We start from the raw sequence: 27,792 nt of genomic DNA, 5'->3' as shown, positions 1-27,792 counted from the left end.
GCAGGAATGGGATTTTGTGCATTATTGCAGTTATTCGGCTTTAGTACATGAATTTCATTTGAGTGCTAAAATTCCAGAAGAGATTGTTGGCTTAAAAAAAAAGGGGGGGGACACCTGGGTGGCTCAGTCGTTAAGCGTCTGCCTTCGGCTCAGGTCATGATCCCAGGGTCCTGGGATCGAGCCCCTCATCGGGCCTCTGCTCTGCAGGAAGCCTGCTTCTCCATCTCCCACTCCCCCTGCTTGTGTTCCCTCTCTCTGTCTCTCTCTCTCTCTGTCAAAATAAATAAATAAAATCTTAAAAAAAAAAAAATCATTTCTAAGTACTATTCACAGAACAGCTGCTAGTCTTTGAATGATGCTGTTCATCAGGATATTTTCACTGGGTGTACAGTCTCCAAGCTGCCAAGGACATGCAGGGCCAGGGAGCAGGGAGCCTCCAGCGCCCCATGGCCCCCCTGTGTGCCCTGCCATAGGAGGACCCTCAGCTCTTTCCACCTTGCTCCCAGCTCTTAGAGAAGCTCCTGGGTTTGGGTACTCTTATATTTGGCTTCTTTCATTTCATTCAGCATATTGCAAATTATTCTTCCCGCATGTAGGAGTTCCATTTGGTCAGCATTCCTTGAAACAGAATTTTTAGCAATGGCAGTGATAGACAATAAAGGTAGATATTATTAATAGCTTGTATCTAGAGAATAATTATAAACATACTATAAACAATACAGTGTACAAATGTGACTATAAAATAATGATAAAATTACATTTAATATTGTAGCTTCTCTGCATCTCAAAAAATTTTTTTGTAAGATTTTATTTGTCAGAGAAAGAGAGAGCACAAGCAGGGGGAGTGGTAGGCAGAGGGAGAGGGAGAAGCAGGCTCCCCGCTGAGCAAGGAGCCCAATGTGGGACTGATCCCAGGCCCCTGGGATAATGACCTGAGATGAAGGCAGATGCTTCACCAACTGAGCCACTCAGGCATCCCTGCATCTCAAAAATTTTTAAGTAAATTTTTTCCTGTGTTTATTTTTAACACAATCACAGAATAAAGAGCAATCTTTCTCAAGAAAGGATTATTTTATTTAAGATTATGTCCTCCTATTTTATGTTAAAATGGCTTTTTCTTTTCAACGAGAGGCTGGTGATGGTAGATGGTAGGTAGATAAAGCAATATAAAAATCGGCACTTGGTAATATAAAAATTGGCAAAGCAATGTTAGTTATTAAATAAATATTTTTTAAAGGCTTAGAATATCCAGGCTAGATGCCATAGAAAATATAAATTAACTGTAGCTGCCTTAAGGAAAAAAAAAAAAAAGGAAATATGATAAGATTTGTTTTTTTATTTATAAGTAAATAATCTCTACACTCAGTTGGGGCTCAAACTCACGACCCTGAGATCAAGAGTCTCGTGCTTTTCCAACTGAGCCAGCCAGGTACCCCGAGAGTAGATATTTTTAAAATCACCTCTTGGCTTTTTGGTTTTTTTCCTCTTACTCCCCTCTCTTTTTCCTTCTTGCTGTCCCCAAAAATAAAGTGAAAATTTATAAGAAAAATGAGCTACAAAATCTGATAGGAAATTGGCTTGCCCTCGATGTTAATTTATTTTGTGCACATTAGACCAGAACACCTCAGAGTCCAGGAACAATATTCTGTATGTGTCAGATAAAGAAAAGGAGGAAAGAGAGAGAAAAGTCTTACTTAATGCAATAAATCTGTCAGCTTGGTTTGGTACCCAAGAACAAAATCTGATTCATTGGCTGTGTACTTCACAAATTATGCCCACAACCCATGTGAATACCAGATGAAAATCACACGCAAGAAAACCCTCACTCACAAGTTAAATGCCACACTGATCTATCTGATCAGATGGTGTGGGTTTTTGCCTGGTGCTGCTTTTAGTTTTATTATTTAGCATTAAATTTTTAATAGCAGCATGTTAAAAGAGGCTCAGAGTTTTGGTGACGTTGCAGAAATTTTTATGAAGCTTCAAAATCTACCCCATTGATCTCAGATTGTGAAGTCAAAAATATCTCTGGAATGAGAAGTGAAACGTATGCTTATTGGAAACATGATTAGAAACCTTCTGAAATTAGCATTACTCAGGAGTCTAAATTTTGTCCACTCTTGTCTACTGAGAAGAACATTTATTTATTAAGTTCCCAGTGATCACCAGAAAAGCGCCCTCTGTTAATAAAGGGGCGTGGACAAGCAATTACTCCACTTGTTGCTTACAGGTTATGTTTCACTGACCAGCTGTTTCAACGAAATACTCCTTCAGCTGCACTGCAGCTTTAAGTTGCTGCTAAAATGTGAAGACTTACCTCATGAGTTGATTAGCAGATGTGTGTTCTGAAAGCCATCATTACAAGGCGACTGAGAAAAGCAGTCAGATCTTCTGACATGCGGGCCACACATGATCGCATGCCGAAATGTACCCATTATTCCCGTGGTCATTTCCCGCGGTCTGTATTCGAATGTCCTGTGGGTGGTTTTACTTCCTCACTGGCTTTCTGTCCATCTTTGTCCTGGATTGCATGTAGTACTAGTCAGACAAAACAAAAATCAGTAATGGACAGTTTGGACTCTGCCCTGGAAAGATCAATTGTGTCCTTCTCAGGTCAGAAATCCTGTTGTCTGGAGCCATGAGTTACCAGATTTGGGAGTGCTTGGAACCTCATGGTCTACCTGCCAGCCCCCTGCAGTTTTCCTCAAAGGCTTTCTGGGTTTCACAAATTTGTTTTCACTGAGAAATGGCAATGCCCAAGGGGCCACTGAAAAAGCAGAACAAAGCTTTGACTTCCAATGAAGTAGCTGGATGCGACGCTTTGTACAGAGTGTCTGTTTGTGGACCAGACAGGGCCCTGTGCAACTTTAGGAATCTCCCAAGGTGAGGGCAGGCTTAAACTTCATCAAAAGAGGTCTTTCTCTCAGCTAGCTGTGTGGATGGTCTCCTGTCATTTGCCCTGTTAGAAGTTAGTTTGGTTCTTCTCAGAGAAATAAAGAGGAGGTGTGGGGATTTATAGATAGCACCCTTTTCCCCAAGCAGGGGAGGCTGAGTTGTTGAGGGACCTTATGTTTGTATTCTAGCTACTAAAAGTACCTTCTCAAATGTTCCTGTGTTTGCAGCACTAGGGTAATAAATATGCTCAGAATCAGTAAGGGTGGCTCTTTGCTTTCAGAATCAGCAGAATTAATGATGGCAAGTGCTTATCCTCTTATTCAGGAATTCAGCTCAGAAATAACCAATTGCTGATGTAAGTGTCAGAGATGAAAGATTTGTGAATTAGGATTTCCAGAACAAATCTCATTTGTATTCATTATGTACCAGGAACCTAACATTTATCAAGGTCAAATTGCCAGGCCCTGTTCCAAGTGCTTTACATGTATTAACTCACTTAATCTTCACAACGACTCTGTAGGACAGGACCTGTTACTAACATGTCACTCTTCACTGAGAGAGAACTTGAGGCACAGAGAGGTAACTGGCCCGGGGTCACACAGCTGGAGAGCATAGGGCAGAGATTACAATCTAAATGGTCTACCTCCAAAGCCCACCACCCTTTTAACTGCTACACTAATATTTTCAAACTCAGGCTCTGACCTGTTAGTAGGTCAAGAAATCAGTGACCAGGATATTTTGTTAAAATGAAATAGAATAGAAAGATATCAGAGTATATCACATGTAGGAAGGATTGTTTCATGAAATTTTTGTTTCAGACAAATTACATAAAAATTCTTCACATCCAGATATGTTTTATAATTTTTCTGACTTCAGAAATTTTTCATACTTTTTCTGATTTTGGAAAGGTAATACGGTGCAAATGCCACATATTACATAACGCTCCCTGCAGGGTCTAGGGCAGCCCCTGGAATCAACCACATTAATATTTGTGCAGTGAGGCATGTGAATATTTACACTAAATACAATAAATAGTGTACGTAGCCTTTAAGCAGTTCAATTCAGGGTTTGTCTCCCAGTGAATTCTGCCAAACTTATAAAAAAGTTTTCCAGTTTTCAGAGCTTTGGAAATTTCAAAATTGCAGATTGCAGACCTAATTATACATATGTATACAGGCTCCCAATATGACATTCGCTTCTTACAACGGGTTGAGGTTAAAAATAAAAGTTCACTGCACGATGCTGTTGCTGAAATCACTGACTGTTGGAGCTGGGGAGGAACTTAGGGGTGATATATTACATATATCCATAAAGCCAAAACGCTTCCATTTTATTTTTAATTTTTTTAATTAACGTATAATGTATTATTTGTTTCAGGGGTACAGGCCTATGATTCATCAGTCTTACACAATTCACAGCGCTCACCATAGTACAGAATGCCTCCATTTTTTTTTTTTTTTTTAAGATTTATTTATTTGACAGACACAGCGAGAGAGGGAACACAAGCAGGGGGAGTGGGAGAGGGAGAAGCAGGCTCCCCACTGAGCAGGGAGCCCGATGCGGGGCTCGATCCCAAGACCCCGAGATCATGACCCAAGCCGAAGGCAGACGCTCAACGACTGAGCCACCCAGGCGCCCCTGAACGCTTCCATTTTAACAAGTAGACAAACCAAGGCCAGAACAGAGAGCATTGGGACTTCCGGAGGCCACTGGCTTCTTTGCCCCAGAACAAGCCTTCCGACACACAGCTCAGGCCTCTGGACCACACGCTCTCTCCAGAGTCTTATAATAACAACCAAACCACACCATGCATCTCGTAGTTTGGATTCTTTTCAAGTTTCTCCGAGAGAGACCCAAGTTTCGAGTGGTCACTTCCATGCCTGGGTTCTCCAGAGCCAGGGAAAGCCATGTGGTTTTCTCCCCAGCAGGACACTTAGGCCCAGGTGTTTGGCCATAGAGTAGGTGGCAGTGGGGTTTCTGCCCAGGTTCCAGTGAAATCTGTAAATTTCCTGAGTTTGTGGTTGAAACTGGTCTCCCTGGACCAGCAGTTTGACATTTTCCCCCTGTGGTGTTATATTCATGTTTCCACATTCACCATGTCAGACTGAATGAACATTGTGGTCTAAGGATTTAAAAGATTTATAATGGAGTCTTGAAAATTTACTTAAGGAATATGTACTTCCCCTAGCAATAACAAATATTACTACAAATGGCCATATTAAATTAAAGTAACGTGGGCATTTCTGATTTGTAGGAAAGTTAAAGTTAATCTTACGGCAGTTTCAGTTTCAAAATGAAAACATGGCTCTGCTTGGCCACAGATTTCCAGGCTGTTAGTCAACAGTGAATGAACTCTCAGGTGACTTTTTTTTCCTTAAGAAATATTCCGTTTTCTCTCTGTGTAGAAAGGCAATACTCGAAGGAAAATACCCTGAAAAATCAACCATACCTGTATCTGGAAATTTCAAAACTTCTGGTAATATTTTTTTTTCATAGGCTGGTGAGTTTATAGACATTTTATTCTTTAAGCGGCGCATGTCAATACGTACACTCATTTGTGTGTGTGTGTGTGTACATGTATATTCCACAATTTGAAAAAAGTTTTTAAACACGAGCCACAAACCCATAAAAATGTTTATATAAGTGTATTTCAGTGATATGTATTTTAATAATTTTTAAAAGGAAAGGAAGACTTTATTATATATTCTTTATCCCTTCCCTGATTGGCTCTGTTAGTGAGTAGGCAAGGAGTCTGGTTCAAGTGCTCTTTTCTGCGTTAAAAAGAACAATAATAATAACTACAAGGTGTTCTGATAAATGTTGAATAACTGACTTTTGGAGAGAAAAAAAGCCCTGATTGGTAATATTTGCCAATTTCCATGGTGTAAATACTCCCACTGTGGAAAAACTTCAATCTACCAACATGGTGTCATTGAACAGAGTTGGGAAGAGGTGTATAGTAGCACACCATTATATGATAATTAAAGCAAAGAGATAGGATATTAATGCAAATAACCCCGAAAACTTAAATAATAGTAAAATGGGATAAAATAATTAAGAATTGATAAGCTTTGCATATTACCTTTTTAAAAATCTGCTTAATTATAAATTCACATAATTTAATTTTTTTTTAAGATTTTATTTATTTATTTGAGAGAGAGAGAATGAGAGAGAGAGAACACATGAGAGGGGATAGGGTGAGAGGACGAAGCAGACTCCCCGCCGAGCAGGGAGCCTGATGCGGGACTCGATCCAGGGACTCCAGGATCATGACCTGAGCCGAAGGCAGACGCTTAACCGACTGAGCCACCCAGGCGCCCCACATAATTTAATTTTTAATAATGGGTGTTTAACAACTGGCTCGCAAGAATCCCTGAAAATTTAATGACCAGCTCTCATAAGCCAATACAAACCCACAATAGCACACTACTACTACGAGATTACAACAGATCCCATTGCAAAGCAGAAAGAATTCAGGGAGGCGGGCATAGCCAGGCTTCCTCACATCACAGTCCTGTGAGGCTACAAAGCCAGGGTCCCCCCCCAGGAGTCCGGCAGCCCCACCCAGCAGAGCTTGGCCGACATGGAGAGAATGAGGCCTCCTGTCTCCCAACCCACCCCACTTCCAACATATAAACCCCCAGAGGGGTTCCCTCTACATTGCCCCACGCCCTAAGCTCTGGGTCCTTGAGCCCTTTCAACCTTGAAGACCAGGACTCTGAAGCAAAAGCAAGAAAGCTCCGAGGTCTTTGACATGCCCATGGCAGAGCTGGGAGCATTGGGTGCAGCCCTGAGGCTGAAGTTCTCTCATGCCAGTTCTGCCCCCCGCCAGCAAAGTGACCTTGCACAGGCCGCTCCGCTTCAGTTCCCAGTTAATGTGAGAAATGAGGGGATTAGACTAGGCGATCTGTCTTACCTGGGTTTCTTCCAGCTCTGAAGCGCCCCCATGTTGGCTGCTATTACTGAGGGCTTCAGAAAAGATGACCCATCGTGTCAAAACACATCAAGAAAAACGCAGACCGCAGGGCGATGTGGCTTCCCAAGCCTGACTTCCCTCTCAGCCGTGGGAATACGGGGGGACATTTCCAATAGAGACGATGGAAAGATCGGGGCTGTGGTCCTTCAAGGATGTGTCACAGTGCAGCTGCCTTCAAGGTGGGAAGTAGATTTACCTGCCTTTCTGGTCAAAGCCCAACCACTCGAGTCTCCCGCTCTTGGCTGTACTCACAGCCTTCCTCTGTCGCATCAGGTTCTCTATAAACTTGGCTCCCCAAGGGATGCCTTGCCATTGGGAATCTGCCCATCTTTTGTCAAAGAGCTGTATTGGTGGAACATTGCTTTAAAACTTTGGGGTTTAATAGGTATCAAAAAATAGGTAAAGTCATGGTTGATAAGTGAAAGAGGAAGAGCTGGGCAGTATTGCCAGTGAGAAGCTGGTGAATTGTAATCACCACTCCCGAGGTGTGTACCCGTGGGGTGTGTGTGTGTGTGTGTGTGTGTGTGTGTGTGGTCCCCGGGAATAAATCATGCAGCTGTGTATGTTGGTATGGCAGGGTTGCCCTGATTTACGAGTTGAGCTGTGAGCAAGTTCACAACCAGCAATCCAAGAGAGGAGGAGGGAGGGTGGAGGGAGAGGAACGTTGGCAGAAGTGCTTTATGAGTTTCATGTTTAATGCTTTTAACATGATGTCTCGTTCTCACTTCTAGAAAGGACTTAGCAGATATAAACCTAAAATAGATTGTTATCCATAGCTGACCAAACTCCTGTTGGGGTGAAGGTAGGGGATGTGTGGGCACGTTGTTGTGGTTTCTTATGGTTGTTGTTTTATATCTGAGCTGTAGGAGAGTATTTTACAATAAATGGCATGAGCTATTTTTTTTTTTTAAGATTTTGTTTATTTGACAGAGAGAGACACAGTGAGAGAGGGAACACAAGCAGGGGGAGTAGGAGAGGGAGAAGCAGGCTTCCCACGGAGCAGGGAGCCCAATGCGGAGCTCCATTCCAGGACCCTGGGATCATGACCCGAGCCGAAGGCAGACGCTTAACCGACTGAGCCACCCAAGCACTACTCCCTCATTTAATCTTTAGAACCGTCCTCTGAAGTCAGCACTATCCTGTCCATCAATGGGTGATTTTCTTCGATCACAAACATTCAGACTCACAAGATGACCAGAAGCCACGGTGGGCACTGGGTCTCGTCAGAGGAATAGTGGGCAGAGCCACAGCTTGCCAGCAGGGCAGCATCATGCCTTCTGTGGAGTCCTCACTGGTATAAGGTAGACAAGATGCCCCGCAGGCAAAGGTGAGAGCTGCCCTGGTAGATGAGGGGTCAGAGGTCCTGTAACACTCCACAGGCATACTCCTCGGTTCCCCGCTTGGACATACCTAGGTACAAGATCACCACTCAGGAAGTCCAGGCTCTGACTTCCTATCCAGTTTGTATAAATGGTTTCTTACTCTTCCAAGTCCAGAAGCGATTTACCAGTCAGGGGTCAGTGTGATCTTAGGGAGTGTTGACTGTTAGCATAGCTAACATACCATCTTAGCAGATTACCTGAGCTTAACCAAAGATCAAATTCCCCAGTCTGCCTGGCTCCAAGTCCCATACTCTTCACTAAGGTGCAAGATGCACATTTTATGTTCTACTCCATAGAGTATCTGCCTTCTTTTACCATTTAAAAAACTGACTTGAGGGACGCCTGGCTGGCTCAGTCAATAGAGCATGCAACTCCTGATCTCAGGGTTGTGAGTCGAGCCCCACGCTGGGCATAGAGCTTACTTTAAAAACAAAACAAAACAAAAAACTGATTTGAATTACCTACATTGAGAACCATTGGTCTTTCTGGAAGAAGCAGTATGTCTATCCTGTGGTTTTGCCCACTCCCCACCTACCATGTACCCCAGTTGGAGAAGCTTGACACTGTGCTAGTTAGTAATTCTACTTAGAATGATAGAAGAAAGCACTAGTTCTTTGCTTTTCTCTGAGAGTCCATATTTTGAGTAGAAGTTTATGGGGCGGGGGGGTGGAAAACAGTTTTAAGAACAGTAGAGCCAACTTTGCATCTGAAAGTAAATGAGTACCTGGCTACCAGGTGCAAACAATTCTGTTTTGTGGTGGTGTTCCTTTATTCTTTTTAAACCTTCACCATTGGGGTGCCTGGGTGGCTCGGTTGAGCGGCTGCCTTCAGCTCAGGTCATGATCCCAGGGTCCTGGGATTGAGCCCCGTGTCAGGCTCCATGCTCGACAGGAGGCCTGCTTCTCCCTCTCCCACTCCCCCTGCTTGTTTTCCCTCTCTCACTGTGTCTCTCTGTCAAATGAATAAATAAAATCTTTAAAAAAAATAAAAATAGGGCTCCTGGGTGGCTCAGTCGTTAAGCGTCTGCCTTCGGCTCAGGTCATGATCCTGGGGTCCCGGGATCGAGTCCCACATTGGGCTCCCTGCTCAGCGGGAGGCCTGCTTCTCCCTTTCCCACTCCCCCTGCTTGTGTTCCTGCTCTCACTGTCTCTCTCTGTCAAATAAATAAAATCTTTAAAAAAAATAAAAATAAAAAATAAAAATATAAATAAGCCTTCACCATCTTGTAGCACAAAACCTAAGAGCTCAAGGCAAAGCATGTAGCTTTATTATTCAGTTCTTCATAAAAATCTGGTTTATTATATATCTAGATTGTATTGCAGAAGCCATTCAAGAAATGTGCCATCCATGTTCCAAGTATAAGAGTAGACATTTTAAGACATTGTAACAATACTGTAATATTGTTTCATTGGGTATTTGATTGGCTAAGTTTTTTACCAGGCATTGGAACTATCTGTTGACTTCTAAAACTTCTTAGCATAATGAAGACAAATACTAAGAAATTTTTTAGACAGAATGTGAAAGGTGTTGGGTCATTAATACCACTTTAAGTCAAATGGAGTTAATGATGAATTGTATTAAAATAGAATGTAACGATGGGGGGTTGGGTACAGGGAAGACTTGAGCAAGGCCATGGTTATGTCCTCTTAGCCAAGGCAGTGAGTTTCAACCACAGTGCCTGTTTCATTCCCTAAATGCTTTCATGCACTCTGTTCGCTAGGCTTTCTGCTGCAGTTTTCAGAAATGCAGCTGACAAAGCCTGCCTGCCAATAATACAAAAAAAAGTTTGCTGGCGCCTGGCTGGCTCCTTCGGTAGAACATGCAACTCTTGATCTCAGGGTTGTGAGTTCAAGCCCCATGTTGGGCAGGGAAACTACTTTAAAAAAAAAAAGTTGTATGATGTCCAAAAAAAATTTGTTCTTTAGATGAGAGATATGCCATAGATTGTTTTGAATCTTGTATTACATGAATTTATGAAATGTTTTTTTTAAAGATTTTATTTATTTATTTGAGACAGAGAGAATGAGAGAGACAGAGAGCACATGAGAGGGGGGAGGGTCAGAGGGAGAAGCAGGCTCCCCGCCGAGCAGGGAGCCCGACGCGGGACTCGATCCAGGGACTCCAGGATCATGACCTGAGCCGAAGGCAGTCGCCTAACCAACTGAGCCACCCAGGCGCCCGAATTTATGAAATGTTATACAGTGAGAAAAGAATGGTTTGAATGTTACTAACATAAGAGAAGTGTGGAAGGGATAACTTTGAAGTTTCCAAAGTGAAATGATCAGGAAAAGTTGCCTTTCCCTTTATGGGTAATAAAATCACAACATAAATGGGTCTGTAGCAGTCATCTTCCTCCTTGTACTGCTCTCTTCTAGAATCTGCTTGGGCAGATTTACTCATTCTCTAAATGTTAATTGAGATGGACTTGGCAGCGTGCTAGCCGCAATTATGGGGACTTCTGTCCTTTCCTTTCAGCTAACAGTTAGGGAGAGAGGACCTTCAGTCTGCCAAGAAAAATTTTAAAAATCCAAATAACAACTTGAGGATCTGGAGTAGGACAAAAAAAGAATCCGTTTTCAGGAGGCTGCATATGTAGAGTGGCAGTGAAGTAGTACGAACAATAAATCCTGCCCACCCACCAATAAAGGAGGCCCTTTCCACCTGGAAGTGCTGGGGAACTTGGAGACTGGGTGGGCTTTCTATGAGTTGAAAGAAAAGAGAGGACCTTCTGAGAGAGAGGAAGCCTTCTAACCCAAGGCACTGCAGCAGGTGTAGACATAGTCTGTGGGTACAAGTTTCCGAGGGTTTGCCTCAGGGAGAAATGGGGCCTACCCGTGAGGAACCTGAAGACAGTGAGCTGGAAGATTATTTCATCCCATAGGAAAAGGGAATCTGTTGTAAGTCTTTGAGACTGTGAACAAGCCCCTTTTCCCAGGGTGGGGCGTCTGTCAAACTTGGGGGAGCTGTCGTCATTCCTCATGCTCCAGAGATGGGCCCAGTTACTCACCTCCCGTTGTTGCTTCAGATTCATGACAGATGCTGCCCGCCGAGAGCAGGAGTCCCTAAAGAAGAAGATTCAGCCGAAGCTCTCGCTGACCTTGTCCAGCTCAGTGTCTCGAGGGAATGTGTCCACTCCGCCACGCCACAGCAGTGGAAGCCTCACTCCCCCCGTGACCCCGCCCATCACCCCCTCCTCTTCGTTCCGCAGCAGCACCCCCACCGGTGAGTGGCTCGGCCCTACCGTCTGGACAGGGGTGCAGGGGGATAGTTGCTGGGGAGCAGCGTGCGCGTGCGTGCCGTGTGTGGTAAGCCGGGGGCAGAAAGGGGCCGGGGACCGGCGACAATTCAGACCCTTTACTGGTCTCTGTGAGTTTGTTGATTAGTCCTCCATCACTGAAGAAATATTAATTGTTGTGTATAGTCTGTATGTGATAATGGTTTTATAGGTATTTTTTTGAGCCTTTGCCATCCGTAATGCCTGAAGTGGATTTGCTTCAGTCAGGTAGAAGAGTGGATGAAACAAGATTGCCATGTGTTGATTATTGTTGGTGCTGGCTGATGGGTACACCGGGGTTCGTTAGACCGTTCTCCCTATTTTGCTTATTTTAAACATTTTCCATAATGAATGTTAAAAAAAAAATTCCGAGTGCCTCCTGTGTGGCGGGCACCAAGCTACCATAGTGAGCCAAAGGAGACCTCATCCCCCTCCCGAAGGAGGTTAGGCCTAGTGGGAGACGTTGGTATTGTAGGGGGCCAACAAGCACATTCTTGTCTTCCCCTCCCAGATGTAGAAGCAACTGAAAAATTAAACAACAGCCAGAGGAAAGATCAAAATCAACTTTATTAGTGACTAAAGCCAAACTGCAGAACGGAACTTGGATCCATAACCTTTGGGCTTCTCTTAGTATGTCTTCCCTGAATTCAACTTATTTCCCAAACCGCCCTTTTACACGGAGGCCGAGCAGACCCGAGTACACCCTGCGCCCTGAGAGGAGCATGCACAACCCCTTCTCCCCAGTTCAGAGAGCCACTAAGTAGTTGCTCCTCCATGGGCAGGAATGAGTAAGGACAGTCAAAGGAGGCTGGAAAGATCCCTCCTCTTCTTTTTCCCATCCGAGAGGCAGGGAATATATTTCCCTGCCCCACAGTCGGAGTTTAAACAGGCAGTAAATAAATATAACCTTAACCATGACAAGTGCTATATAGAACTCAGTGATATGAGAGCATCCCGACAGACATTCAGGAAAGGCTTTCCCTGAAAGATAAGTAGGACTCAAGTAGGTAAAGAGGGAAAGGAGGAACGTCCCGCCAGGGAACATTTTGCAGAAGCTCTGTGAGGAGGAGCCTGGCAGGTCCCAGGTACTGAAAGAGGCCAGCTGACCCGTGTGAGGCGAGGCCAGGGCATTCGGCGGGGACCAGGGCACTGTGGGTTGATCCTGAGAGCAAAGAGAAGCCACCTAGAATCACACCATCATCTCTGTAGCATCACCCCCTTGACTGTGGCTAAAAAGTTGATTTTTCTCTGACAGTTTGCAGCTCTCTCTTTCAGCCATCTCCTATCAAGGGAGGTGACTACAGTAGTATTTCTCAAATTGTGTTTCAGAATATTTACTTCACAAAATAGTAGTTGGAGGGAAAGGCATTTCCTAATAAGATAGGGAAAGGGATGGGTTAGACCAAAGTACACTGATTTCTTTAATGCAGGCCTTGTTATTCTCCAAGGGAAGGATTTAGTGAGTTTCCCAAACTTAGTTGACTCTGATTATGGGACCTCCTTTCTAAGGGCAGTTTGGGAGACTCATGGCTGATAAGACACCCTGTGTTTTATCACGATTAGGCATTTCGAAGATAGGACAGGCGTGCGAGACAGACGGATCAGAGTTCCTATCTGTACTTCTCCCTTTACACATCACTAATAATACCCACTATCTAGGTTCTTGTGTGAGTTAAGTGTGAGAGCTTGTGTATACCCCCAGCATTCAATAAATGTTCATCTCTGTGGTCTGGAATTTTCAACTAGTTGCTTCAGGAACAGAATCAGCGTCACCCTCCTGTAGAGGATGAATTGGCTCATTTGTGGCGGGCATTTGTCCATTCCTTTACATAGGTCACCATATTTCCCTTATATTTTATTCTGTGAAGATTTACTTTCCAGGATCTTTGTGTAATATTTGCTATGTAAATCTAAGGAATGCTGTGAGAACCTAGTATAACTCTGTGCTCCGCTTTTCTGGATATTTCTATGACTATTTATTCATATATAATATGAATTATGGGGGCAGTTTTATACCGGAGAGTGTTTTATACCTGACTTAATGTGGAGTGACTCGTGGCCAACACCAGATAACCATGACTGCCCCAATTAGTAATGGGTGCCATAGAACCCCATGAAAATAGTTTAAAAGTGAGAGTTTATTATTTCTCATGTAAGAACGTTTGGAAGAAATGGAATCATTTCCTTTCCCTCAGACATAAAGAAATCTTTCTGACACCTTGCCTATTTTAACAATTTCCCACTGAGAGAATTAATTTATGTTGTGGTAAAGATGTATCATTTCAGTCTGTCAAGATCATTGGTAACTTATTTGCTGCTTGAAGAACGTTCCATGTAAACATCAAAAATTAGGGGAAACGGTTGCTTAAACCTCTACCCTGTACAGTTTTGACTGTGTACATTTTTCAATGTTTGAAATGTTATTTTACCTGTAGTTAGAGAGATCAGCTTATTTTGCCTGACTAATGTGGTTTCTTCGTTCACTTTCATTGCCAAGTTATAAATAATATTCCAAGTTTCTGCCTCCTGAATTCACTCTTCCAAGTTCCACATTTAAGGTGTATTCCAGGTCCAGAAGTAATAGTCCCTCTTGTAGAAAATCTCATTTATAAAATAGTCTTTAAAATATACTGTCTTGACTGAATTAGAGCTCAGCTTTATCCTGGAGTTTCAAGTATTTCTCAGGTATTCTTCGACCTAATATTTATTTTGCAATTTCTAAATCCTAGGAGAATCTTCTTACCTCATCTTTTTCATTTTCTATCCTAAGTTGTTTTGTTTTTTTGAATATATATATCTCTCTAGGTATATGTAAATATAAAAGAAAGTATTCACTTAAGGAAAGTTAGAATGGCTTAAATCATGAGTTAGCAAACCTTTTCTGTAAAGGACCAAACAGTAAATATTTCGTGCTTTCTAGGCCCTGTGGTCTCCGTTCCAGCAGCTCAGTCCTGCCTTGTAGCATAACAGTGGCCGTAGAACTCTATAAATGAATGGGCATGGTGTGTTCCTTCAAAACTAGAAGTTTTTGTAAAACTTTATTTATAAAACCGGGCCAGTTTTGGGGCGCCTGGGTGGCTCAGTCATTAAGCGTCTGCCTTCGGCTCCGGTCATGATCCCAGGGTCCTGCTCAGTGGGAAGCCTGCTTCTCCCTCTCCCACTCCGCCTGCTTGTGTTACCTCTCACGCTGTCTCTGTCTATATATCAAATAAATAAATAAAATCTTAAAAAAAAAGAAAAAGGCCAGTTTTGGGCTCACAGGCCATATTTTGCCAACCCCTGGTTTAAATCATAAAGATACGTAATTTAAAGATCAACTTCATTAAATTCCCTGCAAATAAAGTGTCAAAAGAATTCATACCCATTTCCTTAGAGGTAATAATTATTAAGGGGGAAAGACAACTAACATTTGTAGAGCGTTTATTATATGCTTACTGTATATTTGATGTATGATGTTTTTAATCCCAACACCAGCTCGACTGAGACATTATTATTCCCATATGCAGGTTAAAGAAATAGAGGCTTTAATAAGGTTAACTTAATAAAGCCCCATGTCTGTCTATTCAAAAAATGTGGTCTTTCCAGTGTACTTGCACTTCCACACTAAGACCTTTTAGAAAACTCTTATTAGACCTTCAGCCATCTAGCTGCTCCAGTTACCAGCTTGACAGTTCCAATCCCAAAATACAACAGCATGTTAAGATAACTGGAACTGTGGTTCACTTTCTTTTTTTTTTTTTAAAGATTTTATTTATTTATTTGTCAGAGAGAGAGCGAGACAGAACACAAGCAGGGGGAGAGGCAGGCAGAGGGAGAAGCAGGCTCCCCGCCGAGCAAGGAGCCCGATGTGGGACTCGATCCCAGGACCCTGGGATCATGACCTGAGCTGAAGGCAGCCGCTTAACCAACTGAGCCACTCAGGCGTCTCCTGTGGTTCACTTTCATTCACAGAACTCCCATTCTACCATTCAAATAGTAGAGAACTAACCACTTTGGTTTAGCATGGGTTTTCTTTAAGAATGAGCTGGAACTGATTCCAGAGAGCCAGTTGTTAAATATTCAGGTTTGCAAACCCATTGTTAGAAGGATCATCTTGAAATTGGCCATGGTGGGACTATTTACACCAATCAAATTAGCAAATGCTACCTATCAGCACCCCACCCCCACCACACCCGCTCTCTTTACCATTATACCAGTGGTTTAACCTTTCAGTAGTTTTTTTTTTTTTTTTTAAGATTTTATTTATTTATTTGACAGAGAAAGAGAGAGCACAAGTAGGCAGAGTGGCAGGCAGAGGGAGAGGGAGAAGCAGGCTCTCTGCTGAGCAGGGAGCCCGATGCGGGACTCGATCCCAGAACCCTGGGATCATGACCTGAGCCAAAGGCAGACGCTTAACCGACTGAGCCACCCAGGTGCCCCAAACCTTTCAGTAGTTATCAGATTAATCTTACTTTGTCATTCAAGGGATCACGGTCCTAATTGTGTCTGTGAATAAACCTAAAGCAAACCTCAGTCACCAATAAATAATGGCCGTTTCAAACAATGGATTGCTTTGCAGTCATTCACAGCGATGTTTAGGTGACTAGGTAATGGCACGGAAAGGTTTTCACATTATTGGGTTACAAAACCACATGTGCAGCATGATCCCAATTTATTTTTTACTCTAAAAAAGTTAACTGTGGTTATCTTAATATGATAGGAAAATGGGTGTTATTTTCTCCTTTCTCTTTTCCCATTTACTAAGATGAGTCTGTTTTACTTTTATAACTACAACTGTTTAGTGCATATAATGGGAAGATATAAGCAGGATTATTGATGGCCCCCTACCCTCCAAAAAAGAGTTTAATGAATTTATTTTCTTCAAATTAATTTAATTATCTTTTCTGGAGGAGGAAGAAGGTCATCCTAAAGGTTATAGCTTTTGCAGATTGTATTGGTTATCAGTGTCTGTAAATTAGTTAAGAAAGTAATTTCTCCCCCCACCCCGACCCCCACCCCCATATTTGCCACTGAATCTCTTAAAACAGTGACTCTCCATCAAAATCACCTGGAAGATTTTTGTAATTTTTTTTTTTTAAATTTTACGTAAACTCTATGCCATACATGGGGCTCAAACTCACAACCCTGAGATCAAGAGTCACATGTTTTACTGATTGAGCCACCCAGGCACCCCACCCCCACCCACCCAAACCTGGAGGATTTTTAAGCCACTTTTTGCTTGGGCTCCATCCCTGAAACTCTGATTCATTATGTGGGTGGGGCTTCGATACTAGGAGTTTTTAAAAGCTGCCTCAAACTAGATCATTCTAACCTATAGCCCAAGTTGGGAAAGCTCTCTTTTAAAATGTGATCAGTCTAGTTGTCATAGCCGTGTGTTTTCTTGCTTGGGTTAACATATTTCCACCTTGCCTGCTAAGACTCCAGAGATGGGTCCAATGGGACTGGACAGATGCTTGCTTATGTCTTAATGGAGAAGCCATGGAAAGAGTTGGCTGGATTTCTGGTTATAACAGCATTGCATAGTCTCTCCTGGAAAATATTTGTATATATATTTTGGCCCACTCTGGGGGGGGGGGGGCGGATTCAAATATTAAACCAGAGAAAGGCACCCAAGGAAATTAAACCAATTTTTTTGTTTTCTTGTTTAGGCTCCCTATAATGAGTGTGAAGTCACAGATAATATCTATTAATGCATAATTTGTGTTTTTATGTTGTGTTATTTTACTTCGTATTTCTGTGTCTCCTGCTAGTTGGCCTTAACGGTAGACCCTTAACACTCCTTTATGGCTTTTGCAATAAGCTGTTCAGGTTATAAGATTTTAAAATTTCCAGGAGTTCCTGATCCACAGCAGGTCTTTTTAAAAAGTATTAATTTTTCTCTCAGGATGGAAATTACACTGCAATATAGACTGATAAAATTTTACTTGACATTTAGAAACTATTTAAATGGAGTTGAGGTGGACTCTCCCCACCCCTGCCATGCCTTTATTTTTAGAAGACAAAATAAACTTAAGTAGGCTTAATAGAAGCAGAAAATCTCAGAGAAAGATAACTAAGGTGAGGTCTAAACTAACATACCTCCCCTCACCCACCCAAGGAGAAGGAGGAAATAGAAGGAAAAACCTCAAAGAGAGAAATCCTATTCTGTTTCATGGTGGAAAACGAGAAAAGAAAAGCAAAATATTTCAGCGTGACTGAATTTTGTGACCTACTTATGAATGCCTGAAGCCATAGTTTGGTCTTTCTCACAGGTTCTGCCCTAAAGAGTTGAGTATAGAGACCATGCCGAAGAAACATTCCCCAAAATCTTCCTATTAAGAAAATGGCATCGATTTACATTTCCCTTTTCATATAAAGGTGCCATCTTGTTGCTGGAGAATGACAAGATGTTGCTGTATTATCTGGCCTGCATTACGTTCAGGGTCACTAACACACCCTTTCCTGGCCCATGGTTTTTTTGCTCGTTTGTTTATATTCTAAGTTGGTCTAATCATTGTTCTTTCATCTTCTTTTTTGATTGACTCGTAAAAACCTCTGTGCTGCTTCCTGAGGGTCATGCTCCAATCTTGAGGCTAGTTCTGCTTCCTTCCCCACCATCTTATGTGGCTACTTGTTTTTCATCTCCTCTCACCTCTCAAAGTGTTGGTAGAGTAAGGATGGCAACAACGAAGTAGTATTTCAATTACTTTTCCGTAACTACACAACTTACAAGAAACCTTCCTAAACAAAACTCTTTCTTGACTGGAAGAAAACAATCAAATCAATGGTGATCTGTAATAATAATAGATTAGACCTTTCTAGTGCACTTTATAGTGCACAAAAGCATTCACATTCACCATTGTCAACCCCACTTTAAAGACAAAAGAAACTGAGTCTTACTTAAATGATACCTTGCCCAAGTTCAAGTGGTTCCCAAATGGCATAGCCACTGTTTTCCACAGCACCAGGACTGGGCATCTTTTCATTCGACACAATTTACTAAGTATCTATTTTGGTATAGGTGCTGTGCCAGGTATTGTGGGTACAGAAAAGCATACGGCATAGCTCTTGTGGATTAGAACTTACATCTTTTAGTAGAAGCCAGTCATACACGTGTAGGACAGACACGTAATGAACATGACATAAACACAGATGGCCTAAATTATCAGCATGGGTGATTAGTAAGACAAGAGCGATACAAACGGCGTCATTCCCTCTGTGCTGTTTTAGCACAGTTACAAGCTGTATATTCACACCCATAAAATGTCTTAGATATTGTAAGGCAAACGTACATTCCAAAGGAGTTGCAATGAGGTGAGATCAGTGGGAAAGTGACCTGGGGCAGACAGTTTTCTACTCCATGATCATTAGCGAATGTCAGCTTAGGGAATTTTAGTGATCAGACCTGGATATGTTAACAAAAGGTGTTAGTGAATCTGGGGTTTTCTGGGTCACCTTTCAAAACTCTGGGAGTGTAGCAGTAAAGGTGTGAGAGCCTTAAGCATCGGAGGGATCTGACTTCAAATCTCGGTTCTGCTGCTGGAGAGAGTGTTGGCCTTAAATTTTTCCAAGTCTCAGTTTCCTTATCTGCATGTGGGAGGCAATCCTACCTCACTGTGAAGATGAACGAGATAGAGGGATGGCAAGATCCCCTTGTGTTAACACGGTCTCTACTGAAACCACCAGCTCAGAAAGGACATTGGCTTTGGAAGGGCCCGACTCTGCATAAGACTCTGCAGGGGTATAGAAGCCCCGTATGTTCAGGAACAGTCTGCTGGCAATGGTGGGAACGGCCAATGTAGGCCGGCTAGTTAGGGCTGCTTGAAGTAGCTGAATCGCACGTTCAAAACAAAGAAAACACTTTTTGCTCTTAACTGAACCCTGCCCTTTCGGGCAGACAGTATTTCACCAGCCCTGGCCAGGACCGCTCGTGCGTGTTTATTTTTGGTCTGCACTAACCTCAGAAAAGGCTGGTTCCAGGAATGTGCATTACAGGTGGTATTTGCTAATGACCTGCTCTGGGCAGAGACACATTTTCTGAAGGAAGGTGGGGCGGGGGGCGGGGGTGGTCCTATCTGAAAACAAAAAAGACGCTATGTTATTAATATGGGAGCATTTAAGATAACCACTTTACGACCAGGGATGGTAGAAGTAAAGAGTTAGCCGGTTCACAGATTTTTAGATCTTGTTTTGTTATTTTAGTAAACGTAATAATAATAGCCCTTTTAATTGTGGAAATTCAAAGCACTACGAAAATGGACTATTGAATGTTTCTAACAAATACACTCCTTACGAGCTCTGTCCCCCCACTTGTTGAAGGAAATGGCCACACAGACCCAGCCACCACTGCAGTCGGAGGCAGGGGGCACCCACTTTGAGCTTCTTTTTCATTTTCAGGGCCCTTTACGATGTGGTGGAACTACACATTGCACTAATAAGATCTCTCTAGGTCATAGGGCCACATAAAGGTCATCTCAAGGTCTTTAGGACCAGGTGAACTTTGACGACAGCATCTTGGAAACTCCCTGCCCTCCTTCCTGTGAAGGGCAGAGAACATCCTCAGAGCTGCCCTGAGGAGGGGTGAGAGCATCAGATGTCACTGTTCCTCCACGACGCGCAGAGATCGCATAGCTTCTTCAGAGCTCCAAAGCCAAAGTGAAGTTGGCCTGGCACTTCCAGTCCAGGAATTTAGGGTAGTGAAACCATGTCCACAAAAGACAAGTACAAGGATGCACAGAGCAGCTTTATTCACAAGAGCCCCAGATGGTTAATTCACTTGTCGGTAAATGGGTAAACAAATCGTCATCTGTCCATACAGTGGGATACAGATTTAGGAATAAATAGGAACAAAGTAATGTTACACCAAAAAACATGGGTGAATCTCAAAGAAAAACCTCCCACTGAGTGAGAGTAGGCAGACACAAAAAAGTACATAAGAAATTCAAGTACGGGCAAACCAATTTGTGGTTTGTGACGTACAGACGTCAGAACAGTGGTTGACTCAGGGAGTGCGGAGAGAGGCGTGTGTACACAAGAGAACTTTCTGGTGGGATATGGTCCATATCTTGATTGAGATGTTGGTTACACAAAGGGATCTATTTGTTAGACTTCTCAGTTATACCCTTGAGATCTTTGCACTGCACTGTGGATGTACTTGCCTCAGTTAAAAAAGAATTGGTGGCCCGGGCAGAAATGAGGAACAAGAGCCCACAGCTTCCACCCACTGCTTGAGCGAGCAAATAGCGTTTCCTCTGCTGTAAACAATCCATTTAAGAACAAAGGAAGTAAATACATGCAGTCCTTTGAGTAATAAAATCTCTGGAATTTCCTCTCCATTGAAGACTGACAGTAAGTGGAATCCCTTATTCTCAGCTTGCTTAGGAGCCCTGAGGAACCAATAGCATGGTCAAAACAATTGTAATACATACTAGATGAAGAAATAAAGCAGGCAGAAGAGAGGAAAGAAGAAGAGAACAAGCAGAGCTAGTTGCCAAATGCTTTGTTTTAGGTCACAGTTAGAATTGGTTAATGACTAAAAGGATTCTTGATAGAAAATTCTAGCATCAGGATCTTCCAACAGCCAAAACGTTTTGCTCCCCATGAGATGAGTGCTTCGTTATGTTGAGAATTTTTCAGGGAAGAAAATTAAAGCAGCTCAGTTCTATCCTCTGAAACTCTAAATAAACCCAGTTTCTATCATGGGCAATCACTCAAAAGCAGCTTATCTTTGGATGTAATATTTGCAGTGACAGAGGTATCTATAATTTACCTTCTAAGGAAAATATCTTTGAGGCCTACCATTTTAGCAATACCTTGCTTAATCATGTATGCTTAGTTATAAACCAAAATTTCATCTCTACTATTAACTGTGTTTAATCAAACTCAAGAAAAATAATATGTCCACTGTTAAGAATTCCCACAAGAAATCTTAGAAGTCTTGACAGTCCTATTTCTCCTCCTGCTGGAAACAGTTCGTGTCAAGGCTTTGGCTCTCAGTCCGAGTTGCTTGTTTTTTGGCCCAGCAGGGGTCTCTGCACTGGCCAAAAAAATATCAGCAGCGATCACAAGATAAAATTATTTTAAAGAGCACACATGAAGACTGCACTGTGCTCCTTCAGCCCCCCTACCCCCCCCACCAAAAAAAAAGAATGCAGTCTCTTTAAGCCAAGATCCAGAGCTCACTCGTATGCCGGCACCCATCAGTGCACAGTTCTCAGTAACTTTCCTTTGAAAGCAAGTTCCAGAGCCGAAATAGGAGTGCTAAAGAGAGCAATGGATTGTAAGCCTGGAAAACTGGAAACATGAATAAACAAACAGACGAGCGGTCCCCCGGACACCTCTACTGCAAAGGTGATGGGGATTTAACACCTGATGAATTTGTAGCCCGGCCAAATGTCTGTGTTTCCAAAGAAGGCTTTTCTTTTCCCTCCCATCTAAAATACAGCATCTTAAAATCAGAGAAGCCCTTTCATCTTCATGGGTATCACGGCAACAAACTTATTTTAATGTCTTTTCCATGTGGGTCTAGTTTTCAGAATAAAATGATCCCCAGGCACATCCAGCTGCACAGCATTAAAGCATCTGCAGAAAAATGGGGAAGAATTAAGCTAATTTGTTCCTGCTAAAAAGACAGTCAAGGTACAGAATCTCCCAGCTCCTGTCCCAGGGCTTTGTGCAGCCTGGAGATGCACTAAAAAGAAAGCAGTATTTGACAGGAAGGGAGAAAGTTAGGCTGCTGGACCCTCTCTGGTGCCAGGGACACAGAGGTTTCTAGCAGCTAGCCACCAAGCTTACATCATTCCTCCTTGGAAAACTGGTTGCTGGTGTTAATTTATATCCATAAGACCAGCAGTGAGTTGACTTGATCTTACCAGAACGAAGATGTGTTTCACACTCCACTGGACTCAATAAGTTGTTTGTTTGTTTAAACCTAGCCAGTTCATGGTCTCTTTGGCATGGAAACACACATCAAAAATCATCCCTGAGAAACTGAAGTTGGTTGGGGGCAACTGTATAGGAATCTGAGATTTAACTATGCCATGATGTGCTATGTTTTCTACGTAGGCACCCAATTATTACTTTTTTTTTTCCCTAAAGGCAAAAAAGGCAGCCAAGGTAGGCCTGAGAACAAGTCACTCAGAGAAACTGTTCTTCCTCTTGTTAAGTAATTTTGAATAAAGTAGATAAAGTAGCTAGAGAGTGCCTGTCACTGTCAACCAGCTAAGATGTCTCTTTACAGCCTGGGTCTGGGGGCTTTTTAGTTTTAAAATAGATACATTTTTCAGAATTGCCATAATAACAAGAAATACCAAGTAACAAGAAAAAAACATGTGTAAAGCAGATTTCTCTTTTAGCAAATAGTGAAAAAGGTGTTTTCTGTGTGAGATTTCTCAAGCTCTCTATAGGCTATGTAACTGCATAGTTAAAATTCCAGTCACAAAGTTTGACAGGAAAACAACTGCATAGAACCTTAAATTCAGGGGTGGAAAGGACCTCAACGTGCTTTTCCGTTGGCCCCTGTGTTGCCCTTTTTGTCCGCCAGGGAGAACCATGTGGCGTTATTTAGGCTGAACTCCTGTACAGTCACAAACACAAGGACCAGTGCCAGGCACTCCATTCTGGCTGATGTTTTTGGGACACATCATGATCCTGTATTTTGAACAGGCCCCCATACCATCCCCTTACATGACTACTTTCTAAAATTACATGAAGTTCTAGACCATAATCATGTCGAAAGTTTCATCCCATGAAAAAAAAAAAGTCTCCCTAAAATTCAACTCAATAAAGTTAATTTTGGCAGAGCACTCAGATGCTATGAACAGTATTTCACTGCCATTAAAAGGAAATAGTCTTTGAAAAAATTATTAAAGCCACTTGGTTTCAGTAATATATGTGTGTGTGATTTAGAATATGCTATGTGGTACCTAAAGGAAATGATTTTCTTAAGACTAACAAAACTTGACAAATCATTAACTTTTAAAAACATAAAATTAAAACGTTGCAGCTCAGTCGCAAGTGACCTGCCAGAGGGGCCTGGCCTGGAGTTGGTTTTAACAGGCTAGATGGGTTCCTACCACCACCTGTGGACAACGCACCACAGCCTGGAGGGTTGGTTGGTTTTTGTTTTTATTTTCCCCCTGGAAATGAATAAGCCCCTTTTGGAGACTAAAACCATAAAATTAAAATTATGAAGTAACTGCAAATATAAACATTGGGATTTTAAAATTCTCTTCAGAAATCAATCCGAGGTTCTGGGATAACGACATAAGCTTGCGTTACAGAAGTGTGCGTACACCATTGGTAATTAATACAGGGTACTTGGCAAGTACACAGCAAATTAAAAGTTCAGTAGAATCCAGTTAACACACGTGTAAATAATCTATAGAGCCGTGTTTCCTAAAGTGAATCAGTAATAAATTTTCCAAAAAGGATTTCTTTGTTTTGCTTCTCCACAAGATCTGTTTCCTGGCATCATCATAAGAGGAAGATTTGCCAGGACTAGAAAGCTCGTCCTTTGTCACGTGGGAGCCCTTGAGCTAAAGCTATCGATGTGGCACAGTGAGGAACTTCGTCCCTTTAATTCTGTCAAGCAAGGAAGGCAAACTGGAAAATAAATTATGCTATATTTAAACTTGAAAGGAGTTTCATGTTCACGGTAGCAGTCACTCTTAAAAATAGCATCTCACAGCCTCCTAGAATTTCTGTTCACTTTGTCTGTATTTTCTATTATATGATTATATATTTTGGAAAGATGACAGTCAAAAGTGAGTGGATATTTTCTCAGAACATTTTGCCTCTTTTGTAATCTTCCAGAAGGTGGCAATTTATGGCTCCTTCAGAGCAATGTCAGGTTCTTGTCTCAAAAGCATTCTGAGTGGCCTGAATTTATTAACATAATAAACCGTATTATTACTTAGGTGCCCAATTAATAGTTGTCATTGGTTCTTCTCACTGACAGAGGAAGATATGACTCAGGTCTGCATGCTGGTTCTTTACAGTCTTGTGTAGTAAACCGTCTTCCCTGGGTTCATGAGGCTCACCATCTGGAACTCTGTGGCTTGAAGTTAGTTCAGGTGACCCCAGCACAGTGTTACTGCGTCTGAGGCCTTGGGCTTCATTCCCATATGGGCCAATTGACTGCATCCCAGGACCATGAACCATGCCCCTGATGCTAGCTGAATGTCAAACAACGGGTAATATGGTCCCTCAAAATCTCTCCAGAAAGAGCTGGTGAAGCTATGGTAAACACACGGGGGCAGATCAGGTTCTCAAAGAGTTGCTTTCTCCTCTGGCTTGGCCCAAGGGGATGTGAAAATAAGATTATGTAGAAAACAATTCAAAGTGCCTGTCTCTGAAATACTCTGAATGACCTCAATTTAGCTGTAACATGTTCATCTTCCCAGTCTTTGGTGTTTGGTACCAATGTCTTTGGTATATTCAAAAGAATGGGAGACTGACAAAGATGAATTGGTAAAAGTAAATGTCTTAAAACTGCGGAGGCCTCAAATCATTGGTACTTGTTGCCGAGAAAGGACAGAGATTCTATAGCTCGGGTGAAGAGACTCAGTTCCACTTCTTGCTCCCTTTAAAATGATGGTCAGAGGAACATGCAACTTGTGATCTCGGGATCTTGAGTACAAGCCCCATGTTGGGTGTAGAGATTACTTAAATAAATAAACTTTAAAAAAATAATAAAATGATGGTCAGAGATGGGAGAGCAGCTCCATTCCCTCCTTCATCGCATGGGAGTTCTTGGAAGAGAGTGGCCGTGGGTGATGCAGTGGTTTTATTATGTAAGTCGTCGTTTCTTACCCTTAAAATTAGGAGGTGCGTTTCTGCCCCAAACTCCTCCTGACTGAGGAAAGCAAAGGAGGCAGGCCAACATGGCATAAAAGAGCATCAGATATAGGCAGCCATCATCTTGGCTGTTGTAATTGTAAGCTATCACCAGCATGAAAAAGAAGAAAAAATAGGGTGCTTCACACTCAGTAGGTGTAAGCATTGTCTGGGGAAACTTAGTTTCATGTGTGAGTATGTCAAGTTCTGTGTTGTGATATAAAATGTTATTTTTCGCTGGATCATGGTCAGAAAATTTGAAGGACAGTGTTACAGGCTCATACAAGTGGAATGACAGGCTCAAGCTCATGTCGCCAAATTGGGTGAAAGCAGAGTCCAAGCTTCCTGTTCCTACTCGTGTCCTTTCCGTCTCTGTCACACTCCAGCCACTATGAAATATGAGTGTATTTTCGTAGCCAGTTGTGTTTGATTCAGAGTTCTCCCCTCACAAGACCTCAGCAGACCGTAGCCATGCAATGCCTTCTGGGCCTGCAGATCCCAGAACATTCCCAGACTCCCATCCCCAGAACAAGCACAAGGTCCTTTACTAGAGTTTAGCCACAAAGAGGAAGAAAAATGCTTTTTCTCTATTTGCCCTTTTTTTGGGGGAGGGGGTTCCTAGAAGTCTCTCCTTTGTTTGATCAATTATCCGTCCTTGGGAATAACTGAGCACTTAGCTTGCAAGACCATCCCTGGGTCCATCAGGATGACGTCCTGGTGGGAAAAGGTACAGTCTATACCCTAAGCAACTCAGTGGGAAGGAGAAGAGACTGGTCCCAACAAATAAGACGCCAGTGAGAAATCCGTATCCATGCCAGATGGTAACAGAGCAGGGCAGGGAGGGGCCCAGAGGGCAGAGAAGGCCCCTCTGCTGGGCAGGCGTGGTCTGGAAGGGCTTCTGGAGAAGAGGATCTCCTCCTAGAACTTGTTTTGCATTTGGATGTGACCCGCAGGAGTCCAGGCCTTGAGTTCCCTTCCCAGAAGCCCGTCTTTCCTCCCAAAGAGGTGGCTAACCAGAGGCCCAGGCTTTCTAGACAGGTATTTTCTCTTGGCTCCGTCCTGGGGTAGGTGAAAAGGATTTCTTCCAAGTATCACAGGAGCACGTACAAACACCCACCTCTATCAGTCCCTTAAAACCTGAGGTGAAAATAGATGTGCGTTCCTCTGGGTTTTAGCACCACATCGAAGGTATTTTGGGTGTTTAAGGTATTTACCCCTATATCCAGTCCAGACCACCAGATCTGTATACACTCCCTTCTAACGGTCTAAAGATGCAGAGAAAGCCGAAACAACCTACGTAGAAAACATAAAGCAGAAAGAGGGTCGGCATTCCCCTATTTCTCCAAGAAAGCCCCGCCTTCTCTGTCAGAGCTCTGGGCAGCCTTCCTTCTTTGTCCTCCCTTGTTACCTTGAGTTGATTTTTCTCGCTAGGGCTCTTGTCCCCTTTTCCTGTCCTTGTTTTGACAGGGAAGAAAATAAACATAGTCGGTGATAAAGCTGGGCATACTGGCTCTCCAACCGCAGCCTCTGCCAAAGGCCAGCGTCCTCTCGGTAGCCTGCCCTTCCGAGTGGTGATTAGTCGTATGGGAATTTTTACGGTAACCTCCCCGAGGAGCAATTTCACCAAAGAGTAACCCTCTTGTCTAGACCGTACAAACCCATAAAGTCATCACTAGCTGGGATTTCCACGCTACAAAGCAGCAGGAGAAAAGACTGCCTCTAGTCTTGAAGGGCTTTCAAGTATAGAGCGCGCATTGTGGAGACCTGCCGTCCGCCCCAGGGCATGGACCCCCCGTCCGGGAGGAGTAATGGAAACTCTCCCACTGACTCCGTCAACCAAGGAAAGACACCTAGCTTGTGATTTCTGCTTTATTGGCATTTACACATCTCCTTGCATGTTAAACCTAGTACACTATCTGGGATTTTATTATTACAATTTATTTTTGAGAATGATCCAGCTGTGCCTTTTACTTTCTTGCTTGCCAAAGCTAATTATTAATTAGTGAGATAAAAGCAGTTTAATACTTGACGTTTTAAGAAACAAGGCTGGCAAAACTTACCCAGAGAGAGAGAGAAGGGGTTCAGACTTTTAACCTGGTGTTCCTTCCACGTTAGGGACTTAGCGAAGTGTGGGCAGTTGTAAGGACAGTAGTGTTATTGACAATGGACAGTGGAAACGTGCCCACTGGAGGGAGAAGGGCAGAAGGGGTAAGGTGTGTCCTGAGCCGCCCGTCAGAGTCTCCCCTGAGTAGAGTGGAATCGGATGTCTGAATTCTATAGCCAGTAGATTTCTTTTAAGAAATGATGTTTGTTTTTTAAGTAATCTGTACACCGAATGTAGGGCTCAAACTCATGACCCTAAGATCAAGAAAGAGTCGCATGTTCTACTAACTAAGCCAAGCAGGCGCCCCAGAAATGTTGTTAAAATAGAGATCACTTAAGGAGGAAAA

At 42.7% G+C, this 27,792-nt stretch overlaps 1 protein-coding gene across 6 annotated transcripts in view; it reads left to right on the top strand.

Annotated features, from left to right (window-relative positions):
• Positions 1-27,792, top strand: part of JAZF1 (JAZF zinc finger 1) — a 325,686-nt gene that overhangs the window by 265,123 nt on the left and 32,771 nt on the right. For all 6 annotated transcript variants that reach the window (XM_035020806.1, XM_035020809.1, XM_035020810.1 and 3 more), the window contains one exon: positions 11,279-11,475. In XM_035020806.1, the coding sequence (XP_034876697.1) occupies positions 11,279-11,475 (197 nt within the window). The remainder of the gene's footprint in view (positions 1-11,278; positions 11,476-27,792) is intronic.

This window comes from Mirounga leonina, unplaced genomic scaffold, assembly GCF_011800145.1.
Source record: "Mirounga leonina isolate KUSES-001 unplaced genomic scaffold, KU_Mleo_1.0 Mir_174, whole genome shotgun sequence".
NCBI lineage: Eukaryota > Metazoa > Chordata > Mammalia > Carnivora > Phocidae > Mirounga > Mirounga leonina.
Note: the sequence above shows the minus strand (reverse complement) of the source record. Positions and strands in the feature narration are given on the sequence as shown.